At 35.4% G+C, this 27,274-nt stretch overlaps 2 protein-coding genes across 2 annotated transcripts in view; both read left to right on the forward strand.

The window, feature by feature from the left end:
* LOC139698810 (coiled-coil domain-containing protein 170) overlaps positions 1–11,422 on the forward strand; it is a 35,197-nt gene extending 23,775 nt beyond the window's left edge. Inside the window, exons 8-15 of the mRNA XM_071597733.1 lie at positions 124–324; positions 612–776; positions 1,065–1,130; positions 4,000–4,163; positions 6,650–6,758; positions 7,044–7,154; positions 8,218–8,343; positions 10,241–11,422. Coding sequence (XP_071453834.1) covers positions 124–324; positions 612–776; positions 1,065–1,130; positions 4,000–4,163; positions 6,650–6,758; positions 7,044–7,154; positions 8,218–8,343; positions 10,241–10,675 — 1,377 coding nt within the window. The 3' untranslated portion in view covers positions 10,676–11,422. The remainder of the gene's footprint in view (positions 1–123; positions 325–611; positions 777–1,064; positions 1,131–3,999; positions 4,164–6,649; positions 6,759–7,043; positions 7,155–8,217; positions 8,344–10,240) is intronic.
* Positions 11,423–12,687: 1,265 nt separating this feature from the next.
* RpL9 (ribosomal protein L9) lies at positions 12,688–15,347 on the forward strand. The gene is made up of 5 exons (XM_071597746.1): positions 12,688–12,748; positions 13,011–13,149; positions 13,243–13,356; positions 13,460–13,673; positions 15,194–15,347. The coding sequence occupies exons 2-5, from the start codon at positions 13,012–13,014 to the stop codon at positions 15,295–15,297; spliced, it is 570 nt and encodes a 189-aa protein (XP_071453847.1). The 5' UTR covers positions 12,688–12,748; position 13,011; the 3' UTR covers positions 15,298–15,347.
* Positions 15,348–27,274: the final 11,927 nt, after the last annotated feature.

Here is a 27,274-nt window from a genome sequence, read left to right on the forward strand (position 1 = left end):
TTTATTCTTTGGAACACATGGTTTCACTTAGCATCCACAAATTCACTATCAATAGATACAAATTTACCATTTAAATAGCTCCATTATAAAGTATGGTTCACAATTGCCACTTCTTTATTACAGGATATAGAGAACATGAAAGATAAAGTTGGAGGGGCATCACTGCAGCTAGGTCATCAAGTTGAATTGAATGAACAAGCATCACGGCGGATCCGGAATTTGGAAGATGATCGAGCACTATTGGAATCTCGCTTAAGAGACACTGAGAACCAATTGGCTACCTTGGATGTGTCCAGGGATACGCTGCGGCGGGAAAAATCATCGGTATTAATGAAAATGTCATGAATTCTCAAGCTTGTCATACCCTAAGCAATAAAATCTTGCATCAAGGGGTATTTGTGTAGATATGCACTAATTGGTCATTTTGTTCTTATTAAAGGTTATTTGTGTTAAATTTTCTCAATTACTTTTCAAAATTCAAGTGTTATAGGCTGATAAAGTTATCTACATTTAGTCCAAAATAAAAGTTGCTTTTATGAGCAAAAAGCAGTCCGTATATAATTGCAGAGCAACCTACAGAATTATTTGTCCTATTCATATACTTTTTTCAGTTTAACAGCTTCATAGAACGTCTATCTAGAGCATTAGGAATGGATGAATTATCAAGAGATGCTGGGGATGGCGATGCTGCAAAGAATTATGAGCTGAGTTTTGACTCGCTGCTGCTGAGGGCAGAACAACTAGCCAGACTTGAAAGTGACAAGCTTGTTGATAAAGTAAGATCCATCATTGGTATTGGAGAGCAAAGCACTCATCATATTTCATTTATAAATTATATTGTATGGTAAAAGGAGAATAATTGCTGAACACACCTTTAAAAAATAATAATTTACTAATGGCAACCCTATTTTTGCTAACAAAACATTATTTTAAAAGAGAATTCAGTTAATTCTGCATGCCTGCATACTCAAAAGAATGTGAAGTTATCTTTATGTGTATTTATTTGATTAATATTTATATTGTGCTCTATTAAGTGTTTTTGATCTGTTTCCTTGGTCTGTCAGTTGTTGTGCGGCTATGGGTGCCGGAATAAACGAGAAAGATGTTACCACGAGTGTGCAATAAGAGAAGTAAGCGTTATTTTTATCACAAAGCATACTGTGAAGCTTTTAGGCCCTAGATGCCAACTAGAGACATACTAGAAGCAAGCTAAATGCATCTTAATATATGCACCCAGAAGACATAATCTTACAGGAGGATTCATCTAGCAACCAGTTTCTTTTGGAATGTGCTTGAACACTTTCATTCTGCTTCCAAGCCCTTCTTATGTAGTATTTCTTGTTTGTGTGTTTATATCCTAATACATATTTATGAAAGTTCATTGATATCTACAAGCCTAATGTGAATGTAAGTGGCCTTTAAAATGAGTTGCAATTTATATTTTGTCCATTATCTATGAAAAGATTGCCAATCCAATTACTTGACAGTGAGGTTATTGTAGAAGAAACTAGGAGCCAGAATTAGTTAGTCCTATGTAAAGGCAACATTTGAGTCATCCTTCACACCCAGAAAAACTGAGTGTGATAGAAAATAAGTCCCTATTTCTTTTGCTCCCATGTTGTACTGAATATGTGTTAGAGAGAGTTTTAGCACATTACTTTCTCTGAGCTAGTACATTGACAAAATTAAATCATGGCAATTTACTACTTCAGTTTCCATGTATTTTATTTTTAGTAACATAGCCAATTAGGTCTCATACATATTATCGAGTCAACCTTTTTGGACAATAAATTTATGGTCATTATATGTGGCAGTCTAGGGGCAGAGCATTGTACTACTGACCAGAGGGCCTGGGTTCGATTCCCGGGCAAGCTTCTCTGGGCACCCGCAGCTCCATCTAAGCTATGTGATTTTTTGGTTACCAGATCTTCCTGGGAAACCATAACCGGCACAGGGAAAGGAACTGGCCCGCCTACCCTGATGTGCGAATTTCACACGCCATTGGGTTTAGTACTGGGTGACTCTACCATCACCTACCAAACCGACCTTTGCGTTGATTGCTGTGTTCATGGTTTTTTTTATATTATTTTTACAAATACAGTTTTTAGACAAATATTTTGATTATCTAAGTGACAATTGACAGAGACGAGATGTGGGTTGTATGGTTTATCTGTTACTTGGGCAATCGAAACGCACCTGCATCAGAGTACTGTCTATGATCAAGTGATACCCACTGGGAGGGGTGAAGGGTGATGGGTGATGAAAGTGGGTTTGTGGGGTGCCGAACAGACTTTCATGGCTTGTGAAGGAAAAGCTTGAGAGGTTGGTGACATTCGAAATGTAAAAGAGTGACAAAAGGTATGCGCTTATTTTTTCTGTTGGTATGACATTTGATACTGTGCAACATCATTAATGAATGCTATGATGATAATGCCATCAATAAATGTCAATAGCTAATGACTCACACATTTCATCAATGCCTTGAATCACCCATTTTGTTCCTTCTTTTTGACATACCATGCCTTGCACTCTGATATGTATTTACTTCACAATATCTGAGGATACTTGAAAGATGGCTATGAAAAAATGCATAAATCAGAAGTTATCAGAAAGATTTGGAGATGATCAAGCAAACAGTCCATATATGCTAGAATATGTATAGCACCACTCTCCTTTTAGTAACAATTAGACCTTACAAATATCAGGAAGACTTTTGCTAATTATATTTCACTCAACTTTCCTATTATTCACTCAAATGGTATATAAACACACAAACCATTGTGAGAAAATGTTTTTTGATTGGAGTATTTACAAAGTCACAACTTCGCACAATGATCTCAACTCTTTGAATTTTCACTCAAGTCTTTCACTATTAAGTTTATTTTTAGCCTGGGCCAATTTACAACTAATAAAGTGAAACCTATCAAAGAGGGAATCACAAGAGACCTAGTAATATTTACAAGATAAAGTATAACAACAGAGAATTGGAATAATGTGTTTTATAGAGTTTTAATTAGCTAAATATTGCACTTCATCTTATCAATGGAGAAAAATATTTTATGTAATATTGGACAACTAGCAAAAAAGACTAAATGATGAAACAAACCAGACTAACGAAAAACTATAAATCATTTTGAGACCTTTTAAAATAAAATTGCTTCATTTATTTTTCTGATTCCACCAGCCATAGAAAAGAAAACTCAAACTTGACACATTTAGTTATGAAAAAATGTTATCCCTAATTCTTGATGTAATCTTCCAAAGCAGATTCAAATTAATTTGAGATGTATTTTCAACTCCACATCTTACTTGCCAAGGAAACATGTTACAACATGAATTCCTTCAATAATCACATACTTGGAATAAAAAAAATTCTTAAATCTCTTTCCAACAAAAGAGATTTAATATTGCAAGTGATTTATTAACGATTGTAAGAAGACATGATCCCACCATGTATCCGAATACATTCTTTACTGAAATTTACATTATACCTTTCTCAGACCTATCTTATTTATATAATAAATTAACGCATTGTGCCTGTTATGCATATCCAATAAGCTTTGCTTTGGAGAGGAACTTACTTGAAAGTAACATGTTTATAATGCATTATCATTCTGCGATCTCCATTCTGGCAGGTTACTGCCTTATTCTGATTCCACCTTTGACAAGTTTCACTATATTATTTCTAAGCAATTATAACAATGCTTGATGAGACCTGACCATTTATTTCCTCTGTTTCTCTGCAGATAGGCAATTAGAAGGGTGTGAAGAACAGCTATAATATTCTTTCCATTTTATATATAATCAAAAATAATAAATTCAATTCGATGTTGGAAAATGACTTCTTGACTGTTGCAGATATATTTTTTAAAATCCTATTCTGTACATTGCCATTTTGTAATGGGGCAAGTTAAATATACCAGAAGAAATATTCATACAAAATGTTTAAATTAAATTTTTCATGCATTCAAACATTTATGCACAATATGTACACTTCAGACGGCTGCTGTCTACCAATTACAACGCAGAGTAAGAACACTACGAGAGCAACTACAAAGAAGAGATCTCCACTTAGATCTTCTAAGAAGGAAGATTTCTCTACAAGAAGAGAGTACTAGAATTCGCACTATTTTAGAAGGTGAAAGGGACAATGCCAATTTAAGGTATGTGGTTGCCAAAACTTATAACCTTGGGAAAGTATCCATAATCAACTACTATAGTTGATTTATTTCTAAACAATTTTTTTATTAGTAATTAATTTTTCTGTGAGTCAGCACAGAAAATGCAGAAAAGGGCTGAATTAGTTAGAACAGGAACTTGAAATCTCAGGGAAATGTTGAGGACGAAAATTTGGGAATAAAAAGGGAGATATGGAAAAAGGAAATATAGATGTTTTTGGGCTGCATGAGCTGAGATGGAAAGATAACGGAGATTACTGGAGTGATAATTATAGAATAATAAACAGAGGCTGGACGAGAGCCAATGAGGGGTTACCATAATACTAATAAAGACATAGGAAGAAGCACAGTCAACATAGAACAAGCAGCAGATAGAATATTACTAGTAGAGATAAAAGTAGAACGGATGAATTTGGTCATTGTTCAGGTATGTATACCACCAAGCAGCCATGAGAAGGAAGAAGTTGATTGGATATACGATCAGTTAGAGGACATAATTGTGTGTGTTCCTGCAGGGAAACATTTAATAGTGATGGGATATTGGAATTCAATAGTAGGCAAAGGAAGAGATGGTGATGAGGTGGGGGATTATGGTTTAGGTATGAGGAATGTCCCTGGAAAGAAAACAATGGGATTCTGCAGGAGACAGGGGTTAACCATCATCAATACTTGGTTTAGGCACCAAAAAAAGGCATAATTACATATGGAAAATGGCAGATGACTCCAGAAGGTATCAGTTAGATTATAGTATGGTTAGGCACAGATTTAGGAACAGCATGATCAATTCGCACAGCTTCCCGGCAGCAGATGCAGACTTGGATCACAATTTAGTGTAATGCCTTTGATTCAAAAAAAGCATGCGTGAGGATATGGAAAGTTTTCAAAGGAAGCTTCAAATTGGTTTTAATACAGGACGGTCAAAACACTGTTAGAAAATGAAAAGGGGAAATTTGTTATAACAATCAGAGATAGTCAGGAAAAATATTAGCTGGACCAGAAAAGACCCTAGAGAGATGGAAGGAAAGTAGAAAAGAACTGTATGGAGAGGATATTAAGCCAGCAAGGTAGGACATAGAAAGAGAATATGACATAAATGGGGATAGCGCAGATCCAGGCTTACTGGATGGCAAGATAGAAAGAGGATTAATGGAATTGAAATCAAATAAGGCCATGGGAGCAGACAACATTCCTGCGGAACTTCTCAAAGGTATACAAAGGGTGGGGGGAAGAGTTTATCTGGACTAATTTTTAGCACTAATGAAAGAGGAATTTGGCTAGGAATACTTCATCAGATCAGTGTTAGTTCCTTTTCCAAAAAAAGGGTTAGGCAGCCATAAATGAGGACTACTGAACAAAAAGTTAGATTTTGAATGTAGCTTAAGAGGTTTTCAGGATCATGAACCAGAGGATGGAGAGCAGAGCAAATGATTACTTAGGGGATTATCAGTTTGGGTTCAGGAAGGTGAGAGGCGTGTGTGATGCCATTGCAGTAATGAGGTCACCAATTGAGAGGAACATAGAATACAATCAGGATATATTTGTCCATTTCATTGATTTTGAAAAGGAATTTGATGGAGTGAATTGAGAAGTTTTAATGAATTTTATGCAGAAAACAGGAGTAGATTAGAATGGGTGGAAGAGTTCACCTAACCCAGAAGTGTTTTGGATCAAAATGGTCAAAGTAGTTGGGATAAAAGGAGAAGAATTGCTGGGGGGGACTTAAAGGAAAACAAAAGAGGAAGTTATGAGGGTAAAAAGAAATTTTACACTTCCACAATGAAGATTTAATATTTCACTACCATGATTTTGATGATGCGCAGCATCGAAATCATGGACATGAAATATTAAATCTTTATTGTGGAAGTGTAAAGTTTCTTTTTACCCTCATAATGAAGGAATTCCACAAGGTTAAACCGGAAACTGCTATGTTTAAAAGAGGAAGTGCTAGGTATGGTGGGGGGAGGAGATGGGATTGCTGGAAGAAATCCAAAGGATTCAGGAAAGATGGGTTCAGAGTATTTTGATTCCCAATTGGTTGTTGGAGGCTATGCTAGAGGGGAGAATGAATGCAAGTGAGGAAGGGACAGAAATAGCATGGGGATATTGGATGGAATGAATGGAGGAAAGAGGTACACGGAGTTGAAGAGGGGCTTATTGTAGTGTTGGATGTTGGATTGTGTGTTGTTAGCAGAGACAAGATATTTATTTGGTGGTTGTTTCCATCCAAAACCTACCTTAACCAGTAGATTATCGATAATAATGTTAGAATCAAGTGTACAATGTGGGATGCAGTTATCTGAAATATACCCCCTTGTCATCCATTTTAAAAAAGTCTTCTCCAAATAACGAGTGATTGTATAAGGGAACGAATACCCTGTGAGGGATAATTTGATAAATAATGAGGTTTATCATGCGCATGTATTGCCAATACCTTATTCATTTAATCACACTTATACCTCATTTTATCATAGAGTGAAGAAATTACTGAAGCAGGTGGAAAGACTTCAAATACAACTGACTGAAGAGAGGGATAATGTAAAAAGCCTTAAATCTCAATTAACAGATGCTGCGGACTACAAGGTATTTATTTCTTATCATCTTTTATTCCAGTGCTGAAAAGTATTATGCATTAATCATTTAACAGCCTGATGGTCAGAGCAATCAGCTACTAACCGCTTAGCCCAGGTTGAAATTTAGTTTACTTCTAGACTCACTGCCGGTTCCTAACGTGTATGCAATCAGTACCTATAGGAGACAAAATAATGTTACACTTTATGATTCACACATTTGGACTTTATACGAGTATACTAGTATATGAGTATCCTAGAAAAAACAGAGAATCATTAGAATTTTGTATTGATACAGATTACATCTTTGGAAAGGGGACGAAAAGTTGAAGACCTTCAGAAGAAGTTGGCAGAGTCAGAATTACTACGAACTCGGTATAACAGGAAAATGGCTTTGCTCAAAGACCAGGTAATTTATTAAATTACTTCATTTTTTATTTATGATATCATTTGCACATAATACTATGCTTAACCATATTTAATGACAGAAGAGTTTTCAGAAGAAATTGTAATTATATAAATTATGTTGAATAATGAGTCATGCAGATATCAGTTCTTGAATGAACTAAGATGTCTCCAATTATATATATATATATATATATATGCATTCATGATCTCCTTGATTCCACCTTCCCCACCTCTCCTGTGTTCGTCCTTTATGTGTGTTCCTATCCCTTTTCCTTATATCTGTTTCTACATAAATGAGTATTTGTTTGCCATTTGGTGGGATTTTGTGTTTGAATGAAAAAAAAAATATATATATATATATATTTCTGAAGATTTATATATATATATTTCTGAAGATGACAGCCGTGCTGTCGAAACGTCAAATAACATATTGTGAGTGTCCTTTCTATGTGTCTCTATATTCTACAAATCTACATCCGTGTTTTTATACATTTGTGCGTCGCCAAAGAGCATTCCATTTCGAAGATATTTATATATATATATATATATCATTGAATGGAAATCAAATGAATAAAAAGGTAAACAATGAGTCTTTTAAAATTCCCTAGAATGACTCAAGCAGTACAGTGATTTGAAAAGCATTATTTTATTGACTCTACAGTCTAATATTTGCCTTCAGTCACCATTAGAAGCATTTTGAAATTGGTAAAACCCTGAGATTTGGTGACACTCTAAAATGTTTCCCTGATTGGGATAGCTTCCAGCAGCTCACGTCCAGGTGTATGCTCATGTCTTCATTTTCTTTTGTTATGTGATTATTACACATTGTTTTTTTTATTATTCAGCATACATCAGAATGGAGTGGGATCATGCTTATTTATGTATAATTGGGCATAATGAACAAAACATTGCAAAAGATCATTTGGAGTAGAGACTTCCATGTCAGGGATATAGCTAAGCTTAGGATGTATAATTATCATGAGAATATATTCATGTATATTATTCGTATGGTAATTGTTTATGTAATATTTTAGAAATAATATCCTGCTTCTATGTTGGCACAGGTACGATCAACCTCTGAAGTAGCTGAACAGGATCGCAGTATGAGTGATAGAACTATTCAGCTCCTAAGAGACGAACTTGGGTCTGTGAAGCAAGCTCTTGCTGATACATCACGGAGGGAGAATCAGGTACTGATTCATATGGCTATTTCATTGAGCAGGATAACCCAATAAATCATTTCATCAATTTTATATATACCTCTGAATCAAGTTAAAAACTGTCTATTAATTTATGAATATAGAAGTCCTAATTATTTAATCATAAATATGGATTCAACCAGCTACCTATGTACCTAAGGAAGTTTCATTTAAATACCAGTTGAAGAAAATCTCTGAGCCAAAAATCACTGAACCGTGAACTTGTTCCTGCGCATTCATCTGGAATTCTTTAAGGCCACTTTACCCATTTTGTTAGCACAGATAATTAATTACAAGATCCGGCCAGTTTCAGTGGCAGTGGGATAACATCCTTGCCCAACAACTGAGGTTTTGATTCTCACATATGTGGACTTTCCTCGAACCCCAGGGTTTGGATGCATGTGGTTGACCTTGTTGTTGTTCAATGTTTATAGTCCAATGTAAAAGGCCGAAACTTGGCTATTCCAGATCACTACAAAATAAATAAACAATGAAACTCAAGCAGTGCACTGTCAGTACAGACTAGTCCTAGTAGCTTTTTGATGGATCTAGCATCTAAGTATGATTACACTTCGGAGTCCCACTTTACACTACGCTATAATAATCACTTACATCACAACAAATCTTTCTTCAACATATATGCTTCCTGTCTCTCTTCATTCTATCAAATATGATGATTATTATTATGCTTCCACCTCACTTCAGTAATTTTCTCTCCTCCATCACTGCCTTTCACAATACATTTCTTACTAAAATGCTCTGTGGCCATTTTTCCTACTTCTTTCAATTTTTCCCAACAACCTTCAGGCATAGAATTTCTTTGCTCGTTTTTCTCTCTATCCTTCTCAATTTTTCCTTTTTCAGATCTCAAAATCCCCAATCCATACTTATCTTCTAGTTTCAATGACCAAGTTTTTAAGCCATGTAATTCTGCATTCCATATCTTAGTTTTCACTACGCTAATCTTCACTTCTTCACTCAGGGTCCATTTCTTATATTACCTCCTTGATATTATAGCAACAAATGTCTGCAGAACTTCAATTTAAATATCCTGCAACTATCAGAGAGAGGAAATATGATACAAAATAATGCATCCCATGTATAACATAATTTCAAGAAATTCTTATATATTATTACATATATGTGGATATTAATTCACCTTTCATGCAGCTTATTAATCCTGCTTCCTGAAAGTAATTTTTTTTCTCGGGGTGAATTTTTTATGTTGCATTGTGATCTTATTTAAATATTAAAAGAAGAGTTTGTCATTAGAATATTAGGTTTTGCCATTGATAACTCTTTCTATAAACCGCAGGACATATTTAATTAAAAGACTGATTTATCAGTAACGATAGAGATTCCAACATATTTAATCTTTATGACAAATGAAATTTACACATTGAGGGTAGGGAAGTCAGCAACTTTCTCTGAGCTGCCTAGTTTTCTAAGAAAGCCTAGTACCCAAAAAAATACTTAGTCCAGGTGAAATTTGTGATGCCCAGATTTGAATACAGAACCATCACTCAGCAGCACAACACTCAAATTAATTGGATACATTTTCCCAGTCCTCTTTCTCAATAGGTATGATTTTAAGCAAATGGAAAGTTTCTTTATTCATCACTAAAATGTTGATATCTTATTTCCAATAGCAGTAAAAACCAAAATATGTTAGCACCCCAAAATGACCACATAGCAAATCAAATATAAGCAAATCAAAAATATATATCATGAATATTTGACTTGCCAGGACACTACTCTTATACTTGCTGGGTCAATGCCAAGAGCATCTACTTATTTCACTTTAAGATTAAACTATAATTGCCCAATGCCAAGAATTTTGCTAGATGCATACCTACTAATACTAATTGATTAATCTTTTTTTCAACAGCTAATTAATTTCCGAAACTCAGTCGGAAAACTTGTGGGTGTGGATCCAATGCGCTGTCCCCTGCCTGACTATGAAATAGTATCAAGGTTACAGAAAATTGTTCATGCACATCGTGAGTATTCCTTGGTTTCTCGTCGATATGAAGACCCTCGCCTACTCAACAACCCAGGAAGTGGAAATCCTGGAAACTCTCTAGGTTGTGGATTAGATGGTCTGGGAAACGTGGGAGGAAATGTGACAAGCCCCACAGGTGGAGGCTTGAGCACTGGTCTGAATACCAGTGGAACAAGAGCAAGATCTCGTTGCTATGATGACTCAGGGTTTGTCGACCCTCCTGATCTCTCAGCATCACCAGGACTTTTGTTGGATGATGATATCTTTCCAGATGATAACCTCAGTGGGGCATACAACAAGAGACCACTACGATCATCCTAAGTTGATCATCCATGATGAATTTCCGTCCATGTCCAAAGAAAACCAAATTTCCTGACCCTGTACAAAAAGAACCCTCTTTGGGGTGAATGAATATTTAGCCAGCAAGGTTGAAGTAACTGTATAGAAATGAGTATTTTTTGTTAATAAGCATTGTTATGACAATATACATGTATATGTTTAGATGCTGAATCACTTTTTCCAATGCCTACATTTTAAACAAGATTAAAAATATCTGATATTTATGCGTATTATAACAATTGAAAGAAATAATATGTGGTATTGCAGCCAATTAAATGGGGTAATCAGTGTAATAAATACAGGACTGACTGTTGAAAATATTTATTTTGTATGTAAAACTGTTCAAAATTTGTATCATCGCATACTGTATAAAGAAATGGCAATATTTTTCAAGAGCCCAAGAAAATGAAGCCCTAAAGCATGTAGTGGCCCTTCTTCTAATGGCTCCATTATTATTGTTATCAGATAAAGGAATAACGTCACAATTCAATGAAACAGGAAAAGATTATTTGACTGATGATAGCCAATTCCATGCTTTCATGTGTTCAGAAAGCTGGTGAAATATGGGTTCTATTTAGGACAAGTTGGAAAAATGTGCAGCTTGCAATGAATCAATTTGTGGCAAAATGTAACCAAAGAGCATTTATTTTGCAGAATAAAGCTGCCAGACAGTTTATGTTACTCTTTATAGAAGCATGTCAATAGAATGAAATTATGTCATAAACTAAGGCAAATAGAATAAAATCTTTGTAATAACTCAACTTTCCACCATAGACATAGTCCTATGTATGAACAATAAACTATTCACATCATAATATCCAATTTTATTTACTGCTAACAATGATGTCATACAAATGGTGCAATTGGAGCATGAATAATTTATCAATATTCACATAAATTTGAGAGAGATATTATACCTGCACGAATGGGCACATCTTGGAATTACTTGACGGGACGACAATATCCAGTTATATTAAAGATAGTATTTGTAGTTTAGAAGTACTTTCGAAACCCTTCACTGGACTTATTGCAAAATTATTTTTGATCATAGACTAAGAAGACGGGATATGGAGTAGTAGTAGTTTTGAGGGGAGGCCAGTGGGTCAAGTGCTGGACTACTGACCAAAGGACCCATTCTATTTCAGTGATATAATGGACTGAATTTTAATTCTATGGCAAATCTTGGGATTCACGCTCTGTTTGGATCAATCCCAGGGTTAAACAATATTACTTGAAGGTCAAAATATTTTAACACCAATTAATTATATAAAAAGTGTGAGCCTTTAGTAATGTAGCGCCGAAGTACTTCATTCTTATTTCATTACTTAGTTAAGTTGCAGATATATATGCCCTTGGTGTTTTGAAGATCAACTAATCAGTGAGTTTATTTCCACCGTTCCCAGCATCTACCTGAATTCCCCGTGACATTGGTACCCAACGATCACCCAAACATCGTCATTCATCGCATCACTTAATAAACTGGTGGTTTGTCGGTTTCATTGTACTGAAGATACTAACGGCTCTTAAAGGAGGGGTAGTGCCACTTGCCTGGGACAGTATACTTACCCGCGCGATTTCGTCGCATAATCAGTAATTAACTCTATGAACTTGAAAATTTCAATCCGAGTAATAATTTATCTGAGGCGACGAAAGATATGTAATGTGTTATTTAATGAATGAGTAGTTTCCCTGCAAGTGTATATCCTTACAGGCAAACTGGTAAAAGCGAGAATATTTATATTCTCTATAGTCACTGGTAATTTAAATACCCGCCTTGTTTTCATCTTTCCGTTTTCTTCACTTCCGCCTCAATTCAACACAGTTGCTTTTGTGTTTTCAAAAAGTGAACGCATCTCTTTCCTGCAATTAAAGGCATTAAATATATCATTAATTCCCGAAAAAAATATTCACCGCAGTATTTTACGAATGAAATCCGAGAATTTCTCTCAACTCCGCGAGTTTTTCCATTAATTTCGACGTTCTCCTGTTTTTAGCGCCGCATGTGGCGAAGATCTCAATTAGTTCGTCTCTTCCGGTTCTGTGGATTCTCGTGAGGTAATGTAATTTTCATAGTATTATTTATCAGTTTTAATCTTGCTCATCTGTTGTAATAAAGTATGATATATTCAACTTATTATTATTTTTTTATGATGGCTTCATTAATTCATTGTTTATTTTCGTATTTATCATTACTATATTCCACAATCTGTCATCTTTCCACGTTGCACATCAGCATTGCTGTGAATTTGAAGGTTTCTTTCCCTAATGAAAATAGTCCTGAAGTGTGCTGACTGAAACCTCCTGATTGTTTCCGCAGGATGAAGCAGATAGTAACAAACCAAACAGTAAAGATCCCAAAGGATCTTTCTGTTTCGGTGAAATCTCGAGGAATAACAGTGAAGGGCCCACGAGGAACACTACACCGGTCGTTCAAGCATTTAGCTTTGGACATACATGTGAGTAAATATTTCGTAGAGGTGTCTTGTTTCATTAGCATACGTGCATATTTATTTCAGGAATGAATATTATCATATTATTTATTCCGCCAGATGGTGAATCGCCGACTTTTGAAAGTCGAAAAATGGTTTGGTACCAAAAAGGAAATTGCAGCCGTTCGCACCGTGTGCTCTCACATCGAGAACATGCTTAAAGGTGTTACTAAGGTGAGTTAGTTAGCAATAACTGAATGATTTCGTATTTTATTGAACGTTTATTGAATGCAGTTATTTATTGAACATTACCTAAGGTACGAATTTTTTCTCTCAGGGTTTTCAGTACAAAATGCGTGCTGTGTATGCCCATTTTCCAATTAACTGCGTGACGACAGACAACAATAGCGTAGTCGAGGTGAGAAATTTCTTGGGAGAGAAATACATCAGGAGAGTTAAAATGGCACCAGGCGTAACTGTTGTCAACTCAGCGAAGCAAAAGGACGAGTTAATCCTGGAAGGAAATAGTATAGAAGATGTTTCTAGATCAGGTATGTTGTCATTGAACATATGGTTAGGAGCGACAACGAGATAATCGTATTTAAAATTAATTGTAATTAACCAGCTCGGAAAACTATTAATTTTTTACTCATAATGTCTGGCATTGGTGTACATAACTGCGATTAAGACCAAGGAAATTTGGTTATTTTAAGGCTTTATGTAGCCAAGAGTTGTGAATTCCAATGCGGTTAGGCATGTTTGTTGCGATTACCATAACGTTTCAAGGATGCATGGGTGAATTGTTAAAATGTTATAGTGGTAAGGTCATTCACATCGAAGTGATTCATAATCGGCCGTTATAAATTGTTTGTTTGTGAGGTAATGTTGTGAATACACCCTGTTACTTCCGTGGGAATGGATCATGATCGGAGAGCCCCTTTGTGACCGGATGTAATCCTAACATTTACTGAGTGCTGCTTGTGTAGAACTTAGGTTTAAACAACAATGAACCATATTCATTCCCCTTCCTTCATCCTGAAAACACCCTCCCTCTCCCCTGTTCCTTCCCCTATAAACCTGGTCCCAACGCCTCGTTTCAAACTTATCGGTGGATTGCGGGGCATTTGTCTAGTCATAGAAAAGAAAGCCTTCCTGCTATGATTCAAAAAATCCTAATACCTGCGACCATTCAAGGATCATCGAGTGTTGCATGACTATTGTCAAGTAGGCAGTCAGAACCAGTAAAGTATGATGTATTCTTTTGATTTCTGGGCAATGTTCAAAACCATTTTATCACAGTGTGTATAATGTTCTGCTCTCACCATTTCTTATGGTGTATTAGTCAAAAACGTTGAGCTGTGATGAAATGATGTTTTGCTTATTTATCCCATGCGTCATAGTTAAGTTTCTAAGTAGAAGTAGAACATATTCTATTCTAGTTAACAATTATGTGTATTATTAGGAGAAACAAACTCGTTCCACTTTGAACAGTCAATAGATTCAATTGCTATTTGACGATATTTATTCATATTTTCCACAACGTCCGTTAAGGGTTAATTATATGTATTGGATTAATGATAAAATGTTGAAATCTGTATTTAAAATGTCGAGCAAGTTGGTTTTCTTTTATTTCATATTGCAGGATTTATTTAATTATGTTCATATTTTTACTAAACATTCATACTATAGTTTTTGGCGGCTCCTTGTCTTGATTTAACTTCTACAACAGTACTATTCAAGTCTTGGAAATGTGGTTTCATTTAAAATAGTTCTATGCGTACAGATAATTTGAATCTGAATTTATATTATTAAATATGGACTCATAGAATGTGTGGCCAGCCTATTGACATGAATGCTATTTCGGTAATCTGTTGAATATTGGAGTAATCGTAGCTTATTAAAATAATAAGCAAATTGCTTATTTCATCTCTTATTTAAATGAGCACTTAAATGTTATCTTTTTCTCATTCAGTCTTGCATTTCAAGGGTTTTGCAAGTGGCATGTTAATGTAAAATTGTTCCGCTATTATTGTTGACCTGTGAATTTTATTTTTTTCGTATTCTCTCACAGCTGCACTAATTCAGCAATCTACAACGGTTAAAAATAAGGATATTCGGAAGTTTTTAGATGGCCTCTATGTATCTGAGAAGACAACGGTGGTGCAAGATGAATAGCTAAGTTGCTGCGTTGTACATTTTTGCCCAAATAAAAAAGTCTAATATAAGTGTGTTTTATTTAATTTATAAAATAAATATGTTATGCTATTGAAATATTTTAGTCAGTTCGTAGCTCTAACTTGGTCTGCAACTATTTAACGAAAATAATTTCTCTAAATCTGCCATGAATGCATCAAAAACTTCTTATAAATCTTCCCTTATATCAGATATAGTTTCACGTCTAATTGAAAAGATAGTCCAATTTTTAATACTAATGTTGTTATAAGGATTACTTTTTTTACTTAATACCTTTGTTGCAACATTTGTTGTCATCATTGATTTATTCTGGTCACATTTTCATTTTTACCAAAATTAGACAAGTGAGGTATTTATGCTGTAAAAACAGCATAAATCTACGGGCATGCTCATTTCATCAAGTGTACCTTGTTCTTTAGGGTAGTACTTGGACAATCCCATGTCTTCTAATATTATTCTCATACTTGTGTGGTGGCAATTTTCCGCATCTCGTTCCCTTCTGATTCTTCCCTTTTTTTTAAATTCAAGATACTGACCTCTTTAATGGTAGAGGTCAGTATCTTGAATTTTAACTTGTTCACTTGTTATTGATCTCATCCTTTACCCAGAATCATTGGCATTTTAGGAATGATACACTGATCTCCGTGGGTGATTTTCGGAAGCAATGTGATTCCCCTCTTGATAAATTCAAAGATACATTGTTGTGTATAGTGTTCAGTATACTTGTTTTAAATCTTCAAAATTCTATCACTTAACACATCAATGAATATTATGAATCTTTTGCCTTTCATGTAACAAAGTACAAGAATAGGTTTTTATTAATATTTCTGTATTTAACAAGTATATTGTATGAGACTCCTGACTTCTAGTTGATGATCAATTTTGTAGTTCGTTCATTGTTACGGACACAACACTTGTGCTTTGTTTTGGCCTCAAAAAGTTAATAGCCTGTGATCTGAAAATGTTTCATCTTGTCAATAGCAAAAATGTTGTTGACAGGTTTTTTTTACCAGGTGACCTTTTTGTGAAGAGTAAGAGAAATATGTTCTTCCTTGGAGATTGTTTGATACTAATGTCATTAACTGATCCAAAAAGCATAATTTCTATGCCTGATTAAATTGTGAATGGGCTTTATTGTATTAGCATTGATATCTATTTTAGAGATTCAATTTAAATTGATGCTGAATATAGTTAATTCTATAAATGAAACAGTTTCTGGCGTCACTTGGTGGAAATTCTTCATATTGAAATTAAATTTAAAATACTTCGCCTTTCCACATTAACCACTTATTACTACCTAGGTTTCGTTATGGTATAACATCATCTACCATAACGAAATCTAGGTAGTAATAAAAGTGGTTAATGTGGAAAGGCAAAGTATTTTAAATTTAATTTCAATAGTTAACTTTGTCTTACATTTCTCCATGGTTGTTGGATACAGTTTTGCTTTCATGTAATTAAGCTTTTGGTTATGTTCAGAAAGAAGTGAAATATAAAATAAATATCTCAACTTAAAATACAATTTTTCAACCTTAAATGGAAAGCAGGAATGTCAATGATGTTCATGTGCCTTAAATCTCTCCTTTACACTGGATGAAGAAAAATTTATATTGCTGTTGACACAGTGAAAGAACCTACTTAGGAGTTACTATAAGAGCTCAAGAAAAATATAAGGGAAAAAGTTTTTAGGCATTAGTGTAGCAATTATGAGGAAGGAAAAAGATCAGAGTGCTTCATTAAGTCCATTGTTATTCCCAACCTGAAGAAGCGCAAATGGCCCATGCGAGTACTGCAGAGGTGAGTTAATTTCACATGAACTGAGATACCACTGGTGAATAAGTATGTCCTTACTGCTACCCATGCAGACTGATATTGAAGCTTAGGATGGGGGGACATGTGGTACCAATGCTGCAAGGATAAAATTAATGGAAAGGAATATAGAATGACATCATGGTGTAATTGTGAGCTTCTTGGTTATAAGGAAGACCAAGTGAAGTGGGCAAAGCTAATAAGTATTGTCAAATACTTTGATAATGTGGAGTGGATGGGAGATATTTGAAACTAGTATGAATAAGAGTGATGAGAGGAGTAGATGGGTCCATTATTACCGACACTTCTTAACTTGCCCAAGGACATTATACAAGGGTGACATGGGATAAGCTTGTGCTTGGATTTTGTGGGCATTGAGCTATCAGATTTGACTAAGATTGACCAGCACAGTGGAGTCCTTGAAGCAGATTATTAAACAACTACTTAATAAGGAAAAGGTTATTTAAAGTAGGTTGATTGTAACTGGTAAGGCTATAAGATGGTTTTATCAGTTATTGATTGGAGGATAAAGGGGAATCCCAAGTTTTGTTTAATTACAATCCCAATTGTTTAATGAAATTCTCAATTTCCCAGAAAAAATCTTAAATAATTCTTAAAAAGTTTAGTGAACATTATCTTTAAATGCTTCAAATGGGGGTAAGTGCATTTAGAGCCTCATTGTAAGTTGGTCCTGATGGACTATGTTGAACTATGGTTTCTGGTATTTGGGTATTGATATGGGACTGCTTCCCCAGATTGAGTCTAGCATTGCATCTCATCACCCTCAGAAATGTTGAGAATATTAACTTGAGCAAGGTTTCGAACCATTATTTTGAAGCAGGCTGCATTTTCCAGAAGTGTCCAACTTAACATGATACCCTGACTGACCTGTTGTTGAAAATCATTTAATTCTTCCAAAGCTGCTCAAAACTTGAACTAAATTTTTATTTTTTTTAATGTGCAGGACTGTTGTCAAGTAATAATATTTTGTCCTCACTAATTGGCATTAAGTGCTTTTCTATTCATGAAAAAGTATGTTATTTTGTCTGTTGTATTAATCATTTATCTTCATGTGGAGGTGGTAATGTCTAGCCTAATTTGGTTCCTTAATAGCTAATGACGTCTTCCAGAACCTTCCATATTAAATCATACTGTCATCCTCTCCTTGCTTATTTTTTTTCGTAATAGCTTTCTCTATTAAGAAAAGGTTTTATCCAGAGGAGTTGGTAGCAATAAGTCCAGCTCTTCAGCATTGATTACATGTCCTTGTTTTTATTTTTCATTTATGTGATAGGTAGTGTGATGGGCTACTGGCTTCAATTGAAGGTGGTAACCCTCAGCCTCATCAAACTTTCGTGAAATTTCAAGTTATGTGTTTTTTCAGGTTCCAAATCTTTCTGAACACACTTTGGAACAAATCTCTCCCTTACCATTCCATATATATGCCCTTCTTTTGCAATAAATTAGAATACTGTAATGCCTTTTTTTTGTCCTCTTGTGTAGTAGTTTTGTACTTATTTCAGTTGGTTTGGTTATTCCCTTTGAACAATTAAAGGCTGTAGTACAATTAAAATGAGAAAAACCACAATAGTCAACGAAAATGTCAGTATGATAGGTAAGGGTAGAGTTCGCCTAGTACCAATCCCAATGGCATATGAAATTCACACATCAGGGTAGGGTGGCAGTTCCTTTCCCTGTGTTGCCCATGCTTTCCCAGGAAGATCTGTTGTTCGAGAAATCATATGGCTTGGATGAAGCTTAAGGTGCCCGGGGATCAAACAGGGTCTCCACTAAGTAGTCCAATGCTCTGTCCCCTGCAAACTACCACAAACTTAGTAAACTCATTAAAGTATCAATGTATTTAGCAAATTTTTGTTCAAAATACCTAAGTAGCATACTTGAGTAATTCCTTCTGATGCAAAAACTCACAAGTTTTATTTGCATAATGGCTTTTTGTTACTGCATTCTAAACCTTATTATTAAAGGTGGAGTGTTTTTGGCAATTAAGGGGTAGCAAAATGTTTTCAGGAGCATCCTTGACTTAAGTGAGAGCAAGAAACTCACTTTTGAGGTAAGGCTGGGCAGACAAGGAATGACAGTTTCGTGGAAAAGTAATGAAAGATGTTTATAATGAAGTCACTGTCTTGTTTTGGTTGATCTGCAATGTTAAATGATAGAATGACCAGATAATGATTTTAAAAAAATTGGAGGTTCTATTTTGTTACAAATTACCCGTTGAAAGACTGCTCAACTTGAAATAATTTGATATAATGAAAGATTGAATAAAAATTTTGCAAGTATTATTTTCTGAGATTTTCTTGCTCGAATCTCAAGTAAATGCTGATCGAATCAATCTATGCCTAATTAGAGAATTGACAATGAAATCTCGCAAAAGTTGGATTACAAGACATTTGTATAATTGGAAAGTTACACATCGCTGTCTGAATTAAGAGGTGTACACGATAAAAGGATACTGTTGCACGTTTAAAAGTAAGAAATTTTGTATGTTATTTGATAAATGAATGAAAATCGGAAAAAAATGTTTGGTAGATATCTGATCTTATGTCTTTCAGTCGCCATGAGCGTTACCTAACTATTCAGCAAGGCATATTTGTTCTGGTCAAGTTGTTGAGTGAGTTCAGCAGAATTAAGTACATATTTCTATGCAACAGTTGGTACTTCAACTTTAGGTACTGAAACATGACTTGAAAATTCAGGCAGCTAGGAGGAATGGATAATAAAGTAAGCACTGAAATACAGCATGAGTGTAAGCTCATTCACAAATTATTGGAGGTTTGAGCTGATAAACCATTTGTTGATCTTAAATTTTACATTGCCCATAGTTAAATGTTAGGGATATAAGTTTTGTTCCAAGGCTGAACTAGTGAAGTTTTATTCCAATCTTGCTGTTCATCAACTGCGTGTACTGATTCGTATGGTGTTTCATCCCTTTGTTTGCTCTTGCTCTATATCTTTTACATCCATTATCTGAATTTTTAAAGTAATGGGTGAGGTCGATACTTCCTGGAAATCCATTTGTAAAGCAAAAAGGAAGAATCAACAAGACTGTTTTCACAGGAAAGAATTTATTACTGTTTTGCTACACGGTAGTATCATCTGGACTCTTCCTGAAATCTGAATTGGCCTACTTCTTACAATAATTTCTCCTGAAGACTTCATCTCAAAGTAATTGATGGGCTGATTGTGGTGTAGCTTAGTCACAATGCCTCTTCCTATCCATGAAATCGACGTCATATTTCTGTAGTGCTATATTTTCATCTATTTCTGAATTGATTGCATTATCGTTGCTGCATTTTTTTCACTCCTGCAAAGTCTATATTCTGTATTAACATGTGTGTGGTTCATTTCCAGATGGCTATTACTTGTGGGTGGGTCATATATTGGCTGTTTCTCTGTTTTTTCCTTTTGCTAGAAAACCACTGTGAAGTTTTTCTTTCGATAGTTTTTTTGTGAATGTTCTCATCCATACTTCAAGTAGAAAATATATTTAGTATGTATGTACCAAATCATGAAATTTTCAATTCTGTCTGCAGGCTATCCAATGGAAACCTGCTCTATTCTCCTCGCATTTGAACCCAGGATTACGAGGGTTCATTGAATTCCTGCGTATTGGAAATGGGATAACATAAAAAAAATTCCTAAATAATATTGTTATTCAAAATAATTGGCTAGAACGATGTATTTTATCATTGTATTTTTCTCTGGAAGTCTTGATTTTTTCATTCATTTTTTGATATGGCACATTGAATTACATAGATGTCCCAAGTCTCTGATTCATGCAGTCTTCATGAGTTTCCCTTTTGGGCTTAGCAATGTCTTGAAAATGCCTAATTGTAGGTGGAACTCCTTTGGCTCTGCCATAGCCATATATAGTTTCATCCATACTCTTCTACACCTGAGACTTCTAATATTCTCTATCCTGTTGGCATATTTGTTCACATTCACCTTTCTTGGTCTACCTCTTCTTCTCTCTCACATTTGTATGTTTAGTAATTTTGGTCTCATCCAATTTGTTAAAAATGATCAAACCACCTTGAGACATTTTTATTGTACTTTAATAATGCTGGTGCTTTCAAACAACTTTCTTTCATTAGGTAATGTTTTCTCAACCTGTTTTCCATTAGTTCACCACAAACACTGGTGCATTTCATGGTCATTACGTTTTCTCATCATGAAGTTTATCTTGGTGTGACCAAGTTTTGATTCTTTGACACATTGATTGATACAATAATGGAGTGAATTGCACATGCCATGCTCTACCACATTGGAAAACTTACACAAAGATTCATTTTTTTATACTCTACTCACTACCAACAACCTCTTTTTAAAGCATTCTTCCTAGATGTACAGAAGTATTATTTTAAAAGATAGAATTGCAGGCTTTACCTTGAGGAATTCCACCATGGGCCTAGTAAAATAGACTGCTAATTCGCGGAATGATACTCATTGATAAATGACCATGATTTTTATGCCGAGCTTCATCATCGGGTGGCCAAAGATGTTCCTTGGTCTTAATGCATTAGTGGTGGGCAGGAGGGAGGTGGAAGAGACCTTGGGACACCAATAGTGAATAGTTTGGGGGGAGTAAGATACAGAAGCGGTAGAGGGTAGGGTCATTAATGCCGTGGGGATCTGGGGGAAGGGTGATGAGTCCATGTATGTCCTAAAATAAAATGTTGTATTTGGTAACCAGTCTTTGCAGTGCCTGTGCAGAGTAGATTATTCCTTGCCAAACTACTTAAATTTCAAGAGATGAATTATTTCAAATTAACTCTGTTTCATATGCATATACCACATCCATCGGTCTGAAAATGATTTCATTGTCCACCTTGTTCCTTTCCATCATCATTTCTCTCATTCTAGTTGCCTGGGTAGAATTTGGATGTGTTTCTTAGTGGTTTACTTTTATAATACGCTGTCTGCTGTGGTTTGGATTATTTTCGAAGTTATGAGAATTGAGTATGTAATGTCATCATCCTAAGAAGTACCCATGCCTTTCCAGCAGTCTTTGTGGATGATCATGTCACATTCTAGCCAGAATGCCACAAGTGAAACCTAGATACCCTGGCCTACTTAAATAATTTTAAACAAAATAGTAAATCTTTTGAAGAGACTACCTTTATAACCCACACACAACTGCCGTAACCCCCACCATCTGGAGCAGGTACAGCCCATACAATCCTTCTGATTCACATTAGGAGTTTGGAATTGGACTCATTATTACACCTTTAGCTAAAATGTAATATTTTTTCTTTGGTATTGATTTAAAACGAATTTCATACCCATGCTCCTAGGGATTTGCACATGATTCTATTGATTTTCAGCAAAATAGCCTGAAATATTCAAGTGACAATTCATCATTTATGTCTGAGAAATTATCAAATCATATGCAAAATCAAGATCTAGCTGGTTGGATTCTTGAAATATAATGTAATTGATGTAAAATAGAAAAGGTTGACTCTATGTGATGCCTGTGATACAATTATGCATTTAGGGCTGATTCCGTCAATTCATTGTTTGTGCTTGGAAAGAAAACAGTGATCCCATCATTAATTCCACATAACTTATTATGTATGCCATCTGTGCAATAAATTTGCGAACTGGTGCAAATTGGTAGCCATGACACAGACTATAGTCCCACCCACTAGCAGCCTAGTTGCCCGAGCCCCAGTGAGCCGTCTGTGCCCGGTGGATAGTCGAACTGTGCATATGGTGCCAGTTATGTTAGTTTCTGTTGTCCTTGTTTTTACTGTTTGTCAAAAATGGAATTTGACGAAATCATGGAGCAATGAATCAACATCAAGTTTTTTGGTGAAGTGCGGTAAAAGTTATCAAGAAATCACTGCAATGTTGACAGCTGTTTACAGTGATAATGCTCAGAAGAAAACATCCGTTTTCAAGTGGATTAAGCATTTCAAAGATGGCCGACAAGACGCCACAGATGATGCAAGGCCGGGACAACCACCTGTGTTGACGACAATATTGATCGTGTGCGGTCCCTTGCCCTTACCATTCGTCAAAAAACTGTCTAAATGATAGTTAATGAACTGAATTTGGGATAACCAACAGTGCGCACTATTTTAACCGAGCATTTGGGTTTAAAAAAAAGGGGGGCAAAAATCTTGCCCAAGCTGCATTGATTGTCAACCAGTGCCTGGCAAAAAATTCAATCACCATCCTTGATCATCCTCCATATTCACCAGATCTTGCCACCGGCGACTTTTTCCTGTACCCAAAATGCAAAAATGTGATGAGGGGACATCACCGGGAAGATGTGGACACAATAAAGCAAGAAATTACGAGAAAACTAAAAATCCTAACTGCTGAGGACTCCCAAGGGTGCTTTATGCACTTATTCCATCTTCTTTTCAGTGGAAAAGAAGATGGAATAAGTGCATAGCAACCAATGGAGAGCACTTCAAAGGGAACCAAGTCGATGTAGACTAAATTTTGCAAAATAAAGTTTTTATGGCCTCAGTGCACATATTTATTGGACAGAGTGGTATGTGTATCAGCTTGATTGGATGACCCTTCCATTCCACATCATCTACTGCACAGTGTATTAAGCTGCTACTAGAGCTCCATGTGTGGTGTGTATACCCATAGAATTGGAAAAGAATAATGCAAGGCATAAAAGCTTTCACAGAGGAGAGAATTGATTACAGGAAACTTGAGTGTGAATATTAAAAAGACGCATTGCAATTTTGATATGGAGTATGGTTTATTATGGCATGGAAACATGGTCAATCAATCTAGGTGATGGGTAAGAGGTAAGGGCTTTTGAGATGCAAGTGTGTAGAGCAATGGTAAAGGTGACATGGACAGAAAAGAAAATAAGGGAAGAAGTGCTAGTATGCATGGGAGAGGGAGGATGCCTGGCAAAATTCCAAAGGAAAGGTGGATGCAGAGCATTTTGATTGGCAGTAGAATGCTGAAGACTGGTAAATGGGTGGAGGGTAAAGGATGGGCATATTGGACAGAATGTACAGAGGTAAAATGTTTGTGGAATTGAGGAAGGATTTATTGCAGTGTGAGTTGTTTACTTGTATCTTATCAGATAAGTTAATTGGCATCATACTTCACTAATTTTTCCCGGAATGTATGCTATCTTGTACTTCCACTGGAAGGTCCATCCTTCTCTGTCCTTGCCTGCTTTATGTTCAATCTCAGTCCTAATTAATTACTTGGCATGAATTTATTGACCAATATTTGAGGAGAAAAGGAGTAGTCTGAGAAAAAGGTTAATGGTAAGAGGAGGAAACTGTGACTTACTCAAAATATAGCCACTGTTTAAAGAACTTGTGGAGTTTTAACATGGATCCAAATGGCCAGTTCACACTAGAGGTGCAAAATAACTTAAAGTATTCTTCTCTCGAAATATTCTTATAATAATTCCACATTTTCCAAATGGACATGCAAATAAGAGGTGGGCATCTGCCAATGGTGTTGCTGACCTCAGTGGCAGCAGGTTAAGTCTTCACCTACCAATCCAGAGGTCACGGGTTTGATTCCCACCTGGGTGAGTTTTCCTCCACCTAGGGCTAGGGTGTTTGTAATTGTCATTCATGTAATATTTAGGGGTTGGGTGGACAATTGGGAAATAAAGTCTCAATCTCACCCCAATGAAGTACGAGGGTCATCCGGAAAGTAGTACCCGTTCGTGAAATAAAGACACAAAAGTAAATATTAACAAACATAAAAAATTTTATTTGAAAGAGGATACTTTAAACTACTTCTCAACATAATCTCCAAGCAAATTAAGGCATTTGTCATAACGTGTGACAAGTTTCTGTATTCCTGCTGCATAGTCCTTCGCCGCCAGCTCATTGAGATACGCGAGGGACCCATCTTGCACAAATTTTTGCATAATGCAGATGGTGTTTAACAATTTCATGAACAATTGTTCGAGAAACATTGGGAAAATGCTCACAGATGTCATCAATTGTGACGCGCCGATCGTTCCTCACGAATTCGTCAACTGAGCTCACCAGTTGGTCTGTAATGACAGACGGTCTCCCCGAACGCTCATCGTCGTGTGTGTTCCCCCTCCCCATGTTGAAGTTGCGACACCACCGCCGAACAGACGACTCGTCCATTACATTGTCTCCATACACCTCCTTTAATTGGCGATGAATATCACATGGGCGAACGTTTCTTGCATTGAGGAATTTAATCACTGCCCTCACTTCACAACTGGCGGCGTTCTCAATTTTTTTAAACATTGTAAACAATCACAGAAACAACACAGGCAATGCTAGCGTCACGCAACTTGGCTCAGAGAAGGCAGACAAGCCACTGAAGCTCTCTGACCTCGTCCAGCGGCTACTCGCGTCGTCAGCACTTCATGCGGCACGAACGGGTACTACTTTCCGGATGACCCTCGTATTTAAATAAGTAAATGGTTAATAATATTCTTTTGCACCCATTTGTGAGTGAAATTTCATTATTTTCCCCAAATGTAGTAATTCCTTCAAATTAAGCCTGAGAACAAATTCTGTTAGGATTTAGGTTAAGTTTTCATCAATTTTAATCCTGATTAATATAGGTTTTCCTCTGTTTGTTAGTTACTATTGTAAGCCAATATACCCACTCAATTCACCTTTGCATATTTTGTTTAATGATCATCGCCAAAGTTGAAACAGTCATGTCCAATATAGCTGAAATTGTTCATTTGGCAGCAGTTAGTGCATTCTTAAATTGATCTAATACTTTAACGTTTTTAATATTTAGGTAAATATGTGGTAATTAAGAATATTCCTCTGAAAGCAAAAATGCTTTGTATATGGTCCTCGCAACATATGATCTCTCACTTCTTGATGTGAAAAGTCATAAGTTTGCAATATCCACCTAAATCCATATTAGGTCTGCCTAATCTCCGCCAATATTTTTCTTATGAGTTTTCAAATGCATACCATTGCTGTCCATGATTCAGTTATTAGTGCTATCCCAAGGTGTAATATGCATTCATATTACTGAACTTAAAATCAAAGCCTAAGTTTCGAGGCAAAATATTTTCTTTGCAAAAAAAGTAGTACCAGAGTGGTTTATTATTACTATCTTTTGCAGTTATCATTCAAAATGTGATAATTTACAAGTTACATTATACATTTTGTCCTTTTAAAATTAAGTAATCTCAGTGAATGATCAAATTACTTCTCTAATGTACTAAACAATTATTTTGGTTTCCTAAATATAATCCAAGGAAAATTTTTAAAATTACAGAAGAAAGATCAGAGGTAAAACAGAAAATCTAGATGGTGAAATCACAAGTATATCTGGTTTTGTAGATAATGCACCTTAATCCGCTCATTCAAATTATATCAATGATATTCCAATTAAAAAATTATATTACGTAATATAGATACCTTATTTCTTTTTTTGATCCAATTAATTTGAATTACCAACATCATCTGATCGTCATTGATACTGAGACTAATTGAAAGGATGCTCTTCAAATACTAGTGAGTCAGTATGTATCATTGTAAGAGCAATTATTGAAATAAGTGTCATCATGAATCAATTATGTTAACTAAAAGATAGTGGCACAACTGAAAGCCAAGATAGCAGAATTTTTTAGGTATCATTCATGCAATCAGTAGATATCACATTCTATTGTTATTGTAACTGATTACTTGGGAATAAAATTCAACAATCTGATTGAGTAATCATGATAACTGAGACAAGGGTATGATCAAATCATGTAATTTCATTGTTTTTAATATAAAAAGAGCCTTGCACCTATTACTTCTCCATCCCTCAATGCCCAATCATGTGTGCATAGCTCATGCATTTAAATTCATGTAATATTGTAGTGGTTTCAATGCAAACACAGATAATTTATTTCAATAATAGCTAGAGGCATAATAATAGTTTTTCATGATGACCAAAAGCATTTGAGCTAAATTCCCACTTAAGACACCATGGATACCATGTTAATAATAATAATACATTTTTTGTCCAGCAATCAAGTAGTTACAACTGTTATACTTGATACAAGACATGTCAGGGGAAAGTGACGAAATAAATTTGTGGATATAAGATACATATCAGACATAATCAAGAAATTCAGCAATTGAATGAAACATTTTTAATTTTAAGAACCTAAGTAGATTGACTTTAAATTCAGCCA

This window comes from Hetaerina americana, unplaced genomic scaffold, assembly GCF_022747635.1.
Source record: "Hetaerina americana unplaced genomic scaffold, ioHetAmer1.1.p SCAF_10, whole genome shotgun sequence".
Taxonomy (NCBI): Eukaryota; Metazoa; Arthropoda; class Insecta; order Odonata; family Calopterygidae; genus Hetaerina; species Hetaerina americana.